The sequence below is a fragment of the Emiliania huxleyi genome, assembly GCF_000372725.1.
Source record: "Emiliania huxleyi CCMP1516 unplaced genomic scaffold EMIHUscaffold_658, whole genome shotgun sequence".
In the NCBI taxonomy this organism is placed as follows: Eukaryota; Haptophyta; order Isochrysidales; family Noelaerhabdaceae; genus Emiliania; species Emiliania huxleyi.
In genome coordinates this window covers 1-8,846 of record NW_005197068.1, presented here as the reverse complement: position 1 = coordinate 8,846, position 8,846 = coordinate 1, and the positions used below count along the sequence as shown (strand labels likewise).

Here is an 8,846-nt window from a genome sequence, read left to right as displayed (position 1 = left end):
AGTCGGCCCGCACCACCCGGACGTCGCCGCGCTGCGCGTGGCCATCGAGCACCTCACGGCGCTAGAGGGCGACTTTTGGGTGCGGCTGCGCGGCGCCGGCCTGACGTACGGAGCCTCTCTATACAACCTTCCGGAGAGCGAGCGGCTGCAGCTCACGCTCTACCGCTGCGGCGACGCGCTGGCGGCCTACTCCGCCTCGAAGGAGATCATTGCCGAGTACGCGTCCGGGGCGGCGACGCTGTCGCAGGTCGACCTCGAGGGCGCAAAGTCGTCGCTCACGTACAACCTGATCTCCAGCACGTCGAACAAGCCGGCGGCGGTCAGCGCGCAGTGGGCCGCGGGTTACACGGGCGTGCAGGCGGACTACACCGGCTGGCTGCTCTCGAAAGTGGAGGAGGTGACCGCCGCCGACGCCCTCCGCGCCCTCTCGGCCCACCTCACCCCGCTCTTCGAGGCGTCTGCCGTCCTCGTCGTCTCGTCGCCGGCCGGCAAGGCGAAGGAGCTCGCAGACTCGCTCGGGGAGGTGCACGGGAACTCCGAGCCGCTCCCCGTGCTGGCGGAGGACGAGCTCTCTTCGAAGCTCTGTGGCGGCGACGCTGCGGATGTCTCGCCGCCGCCGGCGTAAAGACTCGCGGCCTCGCTGAGCTGTTTCTAGTGCGCAGCGGCAACCTGTCGATCCGGCCACCACTCGGCGGGCCAGCTTTCTGACCAAAATGGTGTCGCCCGCGGGGGACCCGTTATAGGGTTATAGCAATGTGTGGCCCGGCGCAGCACAAATGAATAAAAAATACGTACGCTCCATCATGCGGGTCGCCACCGGCCGCACCGGGACCGGGGCGCGCTTCACTTTCAGGCACCAGGCCGGGGGAGACGAAAAAAGAGGTCGCGGGTCTGATTTCGCTGCACTCACTGCGGACCACGGTGTCTCCCTTGCAGACGAAGATTGAACTGAGCTTTCGGCCGGCTTCGCGATCTGCGTGAATACTAGCTCGATCTGTTAGCTGTTAATACTAGCTCGATCAGCCGCCATCGCAACCCGCCATCGGCATCGCAAACTCCTCCCCCCCCTCCGCCGCCAACACCGCAGCTGCCACCGCCGCTGCCACCGCCGCTGCCACCGCCGCTGCCACCGCCGCTGCCACCTCCGCTGCCACCGCAACCGCCGCCGCCGCCGCCGCCGCCGCTAGCGCCGATACCACTACCGCCGTTTCCACCCCCGTTTCCACCCCCGTTTCCACCCCCGTTTCCACCACCGTTTCCACCACCGTCGCCACCGCCACAACGGGTCCCTTTTCTCCATTAAGTGTTGTGCGAGGGAGTTTTGTTGTAAAATTCTCCATTAAGCTAAAAGTAGTCTACGTACACGGAAGAATTTTAATGCGCCCTCCACACCTGACGGCTGCGGGAAAGGTGCGACTTTGGACGGCCCGACTGTCCGCCGGCATGCGGCGTGTGATAGCGATGCTGGCCGTGGCGCAAGCGCAGCCGCGGCACTCGTCCGCCTACCGATGCTGTGTCGACCGGCACTTGAGAATCGGCATCTGGAACTTTTCGCTTGCGCCGATCAACAGCTACGACAATGCGACCCGCACGTGGTCTGGCTACCTTGCGGACCGAATCCAGATGCTGTCCGATGAGCTCGGCTTCTCGTACGAACTTGTCGGAGTACCCACAATCAATCCATGGCTCCGAAACAAGGACGGCATCAGTGATGCCTGGTCACCTGCCGGCGGGGTGCTGAGTGGCACGCTTGACACAGAACTGATCAGTGACAGCAGCGACCTGCCCTCCCACAACCTCTCATCGCTTCTGCTCGACCCGCGATTTGCCTACACGAGCTCACTAATTACTACCAGTATGGGCGCCCTCGTGCACACGACCACCCGGCCGCCCTCGATCTGGCAGCTGTTTGAACCGTTTGACAACAAGCTCTGGGTCGCGATCGTCTCCGCCCTGCTCGGCTATGCTATGCTTCTCGTCCTCCTATCTGGCGCGCTCAGCCGTTGCTCTAGGCGCAACCCTACGGCGCCACTGACCAACATGGTCTCCTCCTCGTATCATACCGTCTCCGCCTGCTTTGGCGGCGAGGACTACGAGTGGATCAGCGGGCCAATGAGGCTACTGAGGCTCTCGCTGCTCGCGTTCGTCCTGGTCACGGGCTCCTGCTACACCGCCAACCTGGCTGCCTTTTTCAACCGTTCAAATGTAGAAATACGTGGGCCGAAGGATGCAAACGGCTTCAAGGCCTCCGTCGTCTGTATAGCCAGAGAATTGGCTTCTCAGATCCACCCTTACGTGAGCGGCGTTGTCCGCATCGGTGGAATTCATGACAAGACCGACGAGGCAGAGGTGGCGCTCGAGCACCTTCGCACCGGCACCTGCGATGCGTGGGTGAATAATCGCTACTACCTTCAGAGCCAGCACCTCCAACGCTGCGAGACAACTAGGCTTCTCTCCTTCGTCGACATCATCCCTGTGAGCTTCAAGCTTCTCCTCAGGGAGGATGAGAAGAGGCTGGCAGCTCAGATCTCCGCTGCGCTGGCCTTTATTGACCAGGCCCGCTCGTCCTTCCATTGTCTCACTCCACTCTAACTCCTTCCATTGTCTCATCCACTCTCACGCCCACACCGTCACCCCGCTGTTCATAGAGCCCGGCCGGCCGCGCCTTTGTCGAGACGTCTTTCCGTGTTGGCGAGACCTGCTCTGCGCCCTTGACTGACGCCCAGACGATTTCCGTCGAGTCGATGACAGGATTATTCTACATCTGCGGCGGGGTGGCCCTGCTATCCCTGCTGTTTGCCTGCTGCCGCTCCGCCCTGGCGGGCATTCTTCGTCGCTCGGGCCACGTGGCGCCCGACCGATCGCTCGACCACACAGCCACCGACGGCGAGATGCTCCGGCTACTGATTGAGAAGGTGAGCAGCCTACAGAGCGAGCTCGCAGCGCTCAAAAGTGCTGACGGTGAGGCGCCGCAGCGGCCGGAGAGGCACCATTGGCAGTCAGCGCGCCGCCTCTCTTCGCAAGGGGGCGCTGCCGCGCAATGGAGTGACGCCGAGCCGCCGTTCAGCTTTGCAGCGGCAGCCAGGTTCCGGCTGGCGGCGCGGAAGGTTGGGCGAGGATCGCGGTCGCAGTCGCAGTCGGCAGGTAGGGCGCGGCCGAGAGGGGCGGCGGGTGCGGGTCCAGGCTCACCATGACGAATGAAACACGTTCGTGGTTTAGAGCTGCAACGAGGTTTTGAGGCGCATCCCCCTATTTTGTATACCGAATACTCGAAGGTGATGTAAACTGCTGACGGTTTGCGATGAGGAGTGACTCCGAAGGTTTCTCGGGGTTGTTTTCTTGTATCTAGCGATAGGTTGCGCTCTGGGGGGCGCGGGGGCCCCCGGAGGCACCGTGCGCCCGGCGCAGCAGTGCGGAACGACGGGGCTCCGGCTCCGTTAGTCTCCGTTAGCACCGACTTCCCGAATGAGTACGGTTGAGTAGAGGGCAGATTTTGCAGAGATCTCGAGGAGTAGATACAGATAGACCCTCCAATCATCAGCAAACTCCGACCTGATCGGTCGTACTGACCGCCGACAGATCACTCCAGACAGCAGACAGGGTGACAGGCCGACGTCTGCACGCGGCCGGCCGGGCGAGAGGCTTGACACGATCCGACCCTGCGAGACCCTGACGCTGCTGCTCTAGCTATCAGACATGCACTGCTGACTGCTGCCACAATGTGCGACCGGTGCTGGCCCACTTGGCGGCCTTCCCGGTCAGTGGTGAGGCGCAGTTCAGAGCTGTCGATGGCGCGATGCCGCACTGGTCCCACATCGGTGACACGAGACCACCACGTTTGCCGGTCCAAGAGAGAGGCACCGGCGCTGTCCTGAGAAGGTGCGTGGTCCCTCTTGACTGCCCATGCGCGTGAGGCTGTGTAGGCATAGCCTCGATAGTGCCAGCAGCCAATCCGAGGCGACGCGCATTGCGCCAGAAGCGTGCACACGTTGGAAGGACACCTTCCTACTGGCCGTACGATCAGGTCGTCACTGAATGCTTGATACTAAGGCCGCGAGCTATGCAGGTGATCAATTGTGCAGCATGGCACGGTCAGCAGCGCCGACAGGCTGTCGCAAGGCGTGATAGCATGGCCGCAAGTACGCCGAATTCCCATGAAAACAGGTGAAAAATCGCGCAAAAAAGAAAAAATAATCGGCGCCTGCGGCGGGCCATGGGACCCCATCGCCCCCCCCCGCATGGATACCCTCTAGGGCCCCCGCGCCCCCCCAGAGAGGTTGCGTTTTCTGTGTGTATATGTAGCGGCTCTTACGAACATACCCAGAACACAACCCCTCTCCCTTTTCTCCCAGTAAGCTACAAGTACGTACCAGAGAGGGGGGGGGGGGGGAGAGAGAGAGAGAGAGAGAGATACATACTCACCCGAGCGAGAGAGAGAGAGAGAGATATGGTGGACTCACCCCAGAGCGCGTCCTCCAGAAGGCTGGAGCGGGTCTCCCCTCCCCCCCCAAAAAGAAAGTGATATAGCGTCGAAGCCAGGGGAATACGATACTGCAATCCCGACATGAAACCATCGAAAGTTGTCAGTTGTAACGCACGCCGCTCCCGGAAACAGGACCGACGTTCCAGGCCGAGGAGCAGGCAGATACATGGTCGGGCATTCCGCGGACAGAGCGAAAGACGACCGTGCGAGCCCACGCCGGCGGCTGGCGGAGCCGCCGGAGGTATCGACGCTGTCGGACCTCTGCCGCGAATCCGTCCAAGCTCTCTTGGGCACGGAGGAGGAGGTGGCGACCCGCAGGGCTATTGCGTATGTGCTCGAGAACATTGGAGAGCCAGGGAAGTGCCCTCGAGGGGTTGCTGCGGAGAAGACCAAAGTAATGAACCTCAGCGACCTCGAGCGCACCTACGAGAACCTCGACGCCTCGCGCTCCACCTCGCTCCTCAAATCGGCGAGCGGTGACGCTCTAGGTGACGCTTCTGCGCTGAGGAGTGCAGCACCCTGCGGATTTCGCCCACCGCCCCGTGCGCTCTCTTGCTCGAGCATCCTACCCGCAGACCAACTGCTGCACAGCTATTGAAGCTCTTCCTACCGCGCCGTTCGCTGCAGTCGAGTCGTTCATTGCAGAACGGGGACGGCCATGAGCTCTTGCCTCTTCCCGCACCGCCAGCAGCATGCAAATGTACATTTCACCACCCAGTTTTCGGCACGGCAATGTCGCGGACAGGCACGCACCCTAGCCGGCGACTGCCGCGAGGGCCCGCGCACACGTCACGAGACAAGTGCGGACAACGAACACCAACTCGCGCCGCTATAGCCTGTGGAGGCTCCCTGAGGCTGAACAGGGTCCCTCTGATGTGTTGTGGACCGTGGACCGGGCCGCCCGCCACAAACCACAATGCGAGCGCGCCTATTTTTTCGCCCGTAGTACCCAGAGCGTGGTGTGTATACTTCTGTGAGAAAACGAATGCAGGCATAGTGTGTGTAGCACCGCCGCCAACGACTGCCTGCGACGCCACACTGACAGCTAGACGGAACTCACCAGTCCGATAAGGATCAACTGGAAAGCTGAACCCTGGGCTTAGACAGAACGGGCGTGGCAGGCTCCAGGGGAGGCCACGCTCTACCCGGGGCGCTAAGCCTAAGGAGGGAAATCGAAACTGTTGGGCGTCCATCGACAAACAACCCACGATGACACACCGCCAATCCCCCCCCCCCCCCCCCGAGGACCGAACCTTGGCACGTAGCGCACGGGTCATCTCGGAGAGAGAAAGGGGAGGGATGAGGGGGGGGATAAGGGAGCGCCACGACGAGGGAGTACCCTAGAAGTGAGAGAGATCAGGGGAAGCCACCATGGGGGACAGGCACCAAGGCACTAACTTCATCACTCATTCACCCCGCGCGATCTCTAGCAAGCCCTGGTCGATGGGTCTTAGGATCGGCGGCCAGCTTCCCACCTAGGGCAGGGAACCCCCGGCGACGCAACGGTGTGGCCTACGGTAGCCACAGCTAGTACGCGATACAGGGGCTGGGGGGAGTGGGGCGCCCGCGCCAAGGGGGAGAGAATGGAGGGGGGAGAATATGCGTGCTCGTCGTTTTTCTTCTAAAGCAATTTTTTTGTAGTGATAACAGATAAGTGTGAAAACCCCCCACGCACATCACCTCATCAGTCAACACAGAGACGGAGAGTCTGTGACAGCGATGCGCGAGAACGAGGGCGCAACGGCCGCCGCATCTCGTCTCGAAAACACGCAAACGGTTCCATGTCCAGATTCGCGTATTCACTGGCTTCATGGCGGAGTGTCCATGTCCTCAGCACCACTCCTCCTCCACCACCTCGTCCTGCAGCGATGTCACGAAGCCCTCCTCCTCCCCGCCGCAGCTGCGGCCGCAGCTGCCGCCACCGTCGCCGCTTCCTGCGCCGCCACTGAAGCCACCGCCGCCAAACTCCCCGCCGTAGCCGCGGCCGCCGCTGTGCCCCCCGCCTCCGCTGCAGCCTCCTCCTCCTCCGTCTCCTCCTCCCCCTCCCCCCCGCCCTCCGCCCCCCTCGATGCTGCCCCTTCCCCCCTCGCCACGCTCCCACTCGCAACTCGCCACACTCGTGGCAACACTGACCCCGCGCCGCCCGCGCCGCCGCTGCGCCCGCCGCCGCCGCCCGCGCCGCCGCCGCCGCGGGGTCGCTTTTGCGGCGGCAAATTTTGCTGCCCGCCTCCTGCCCCCCCTCCCCTCTCGCTTCGCTTTCCCGCGCGGCGCGCCGCGGCCGCAGCCTCCCGCGGCGGCACGAGCACGTAGCGAGGGTCGTCCTCGCCCTCCTCCGCCTCCGGCGCCGTAGCGGCTGGCTGGGCATACTTCGCCCACCGAGAGACGCGGGCAGTGCCCGAGGCAGAAGAGGCGGAGGAGGCGGCGGGGCGACCGCCGCTGCCCCCGCCGTAGCTGCAGCCCGGACCGCCGCCGTAGGAAGGCCACCCGCCGCCGCCTTCGCCCAAGTGAAACTCCTCCGCGCTGCCGTGGACACAGGCTGTGTGCTCCGCGTTGCAGCCGGAATACGATCCGCCGCCGCCGCCGAAGCTTCCGCCGACGCCGAAGTGGTCACCGCCAAAGTTCTCGCCGCCGAAGTAGCTGCCGCCGTGGTGAGCAGGTTCATCTTCCCGCTCCTCGCATGACGGCACTGCCGCAGATCCATCCCAACTGCCGCCGCCGCCGCCGCCGCCGCCGAAATGGATCGAGTCACCGCCGCCGTCGCCGTCGAGCACTGCTGCCGCGAGAGCGGCGTCACTGCGGCCGCGCGCCAGATTGAGAGCTTGCACGGCGCGCCGCACATCCGACGCAACCGTGCTCCCGCAGTACGAGCGTAGGACGGACTGCTTCTCAGTGCACACCTTGCACGCCCACTTTGGGCGCACGGTTCGCTGGACGCTCTGGAAGGTGCCGCACGCGTAGCAGCGGAGGCAAAGGAAGTCGGGCATTCGCCCGCTGTTCCGGTTGCAAATGCGTGTGACCGGGAAGGCGAACGTCGAAGAAAAGAATTAAAAACGGTGTTAAAATCCCTTTCTGATGGCGGCGTGCCGTCCTCCCATCCTATTTTTTTCGTTGTCGTTTTCTTTCTTTTTTCAGTGTTGTGCGACAAAAAGCGGACGGGTGGTCCTTCTCCGAGGAGCGCTTGGAGCACTTGGAGTGCAGTTGGCAGCCGCACACCCAGGGCCGGGGAGCTGAGAAGCGCAACCTAGCATTGCCCGCCTCACTTTTTTCTCTGTGCAGCCGACAGTGCTGGCATCCAATCCGTCCGTCATACGCCTCGGGCCAGGAACGAGCGCAGTGGGCGACGCCACATGAAAACAGAAAAGTGTCAGACACGCGGCCACTATGTCAAAACCCCACTGAGAAATTATAAATTTCTCTAGAGCTGGTGCCGCCACTAGATGAAATGCTCCACTGGGCCCCCGGAACACGCCTGCGCGGCGGTGAGCAGTGAAGAGGCGCGGAAAGCTGATTTTTTTACTTTTGGACGCATTTCGGGCTCCGTACTGGTTGACGCAGAGCCGCACGCGTCGACCGGCGCCGTTCGCGACCACGAGGGCGGATGCTGGCCATCCCGGGCTCTGTGCACATCGGCAGCGCGCGTTCTACGCGCTCCGCTATCCAGGTCTTGGCGCCCCACCTCGAAAGCGCCGTTTTTATCTCGTGCAATCTCGAGCCATGGAGATTAGGCCGAGATCGCTTTGAGCTGCGGGAGATGTTTGGGAGATACAGCTACAGTCACACGGACCCGCGGGGCGTGCGCAGCTCGCGACGGAGATGTTTACAGAGCCCGGGCTCGCTGCGAAGCGGTGAGCGGCGCCCGAACGGCACCGGGCCGCGTGCCGCTCTCTGCAGCTCCGACGCGGCCGGGCGGCTGCCAGAGCCGCACGCGCCGACCGGCGCTGTTCGCGACCACGAGGGCGGATGCTGGCCATCCCGGGCTCTGTGCACATCAGCAGCGCGCGTTCTACGCGCTCCCCTATCCAGATTCCGGCGAACCACCTCGAAAGCGCCGTTTTTATCTCGTGCAATCTCGAGCCGTGGAGATTAGGGGAGATCGCTTTGAGCTGTGAGAGATGTTTGGGAGATACAGCTACAGTCACACGGACCCGCGGGGCGTGCGCAGCTCGCGACGGAGATGTTTACAGAGCCCGGGCTCGCTGCGAAGCGGTGAGCGGCGCCCGAACGGCAGGGTAGCGTGTCGACCTAGACTGAACGCGACCGAGCAGCAAGGTACTAGGAGTGGCAGCCCGTGACAGCACCGGCAATACGCTTGGGGAGCGGTAGAGCAACGGCCCTGGTAGTGGCGCAGTATGTATCATTTGGT

General features: G+C 63.1%; 3 protein-coding genes across 3 annotated transcripts in view; 2 read left to right on the top strand and 1 right to left on the bottom strand.

Moving 5' to 3' along the window:
- Nucleotides 1-625, top strand: part of EMIHUDRAFT_248346 (metalloprotease 1) — a gene marked incomplete at both ends in the record, with an annotated part of 4,087 nt that extends 3,462 nt beyond the window's left edge. The window contains one exon of the mRNA XM_005762911.1: nucleotides 68-625. Coding sequence (XP_005762968.1) covers nucleotides 68-625 — 558 coding nt within the window. The remainder of the gene's footprint in view (nucleotides 1-67) is intronic.
- An 836-nt stretch (nucleotides 626-1,461) lies between these two features.
- EMIHUDRAFT_120549 (hypothetical protein) lies at nucleotides 1,462-3,194 on the top strand (the record flags this gene model as incomplete). Its single annotated transcript, XM_005762910.1, has 2 exons — nucleotides 1,462-2,475; nucleotides 2,649-3,194. 2 exons carry the CDS (start codon nucleotides 1,462-1,464, stop codon nucleotides 3,192-3,194), a joined length of 1,560 nt encoding a protein of 519 aa, XP_005762967.1.
- A 3,119-nt stretch (nucleotides 3,195-6,313) lies between these two features.
- On the bottom strand, nucleotides 6,314-7,467 carry EMIHUDRAFT_120548 (hypothetical protein; the record flags this gene model as incomplete). Its single annotated transcript, XM_005762909.1, has 2 exons — nucleotides 6,314-6,486; nucleotides 6,948-7,467. 2 exons carry the CDS (start codon nucleotides 7,465-7,467, stop codon nucleotides 6,314-6,316), a joined length of 693 nt encoding a protein of 230 aa, XP_005762966.1.
- Between the last annotated feature and the right edge of the window lie 1,379 nt (nucleotides 7,468-8,846).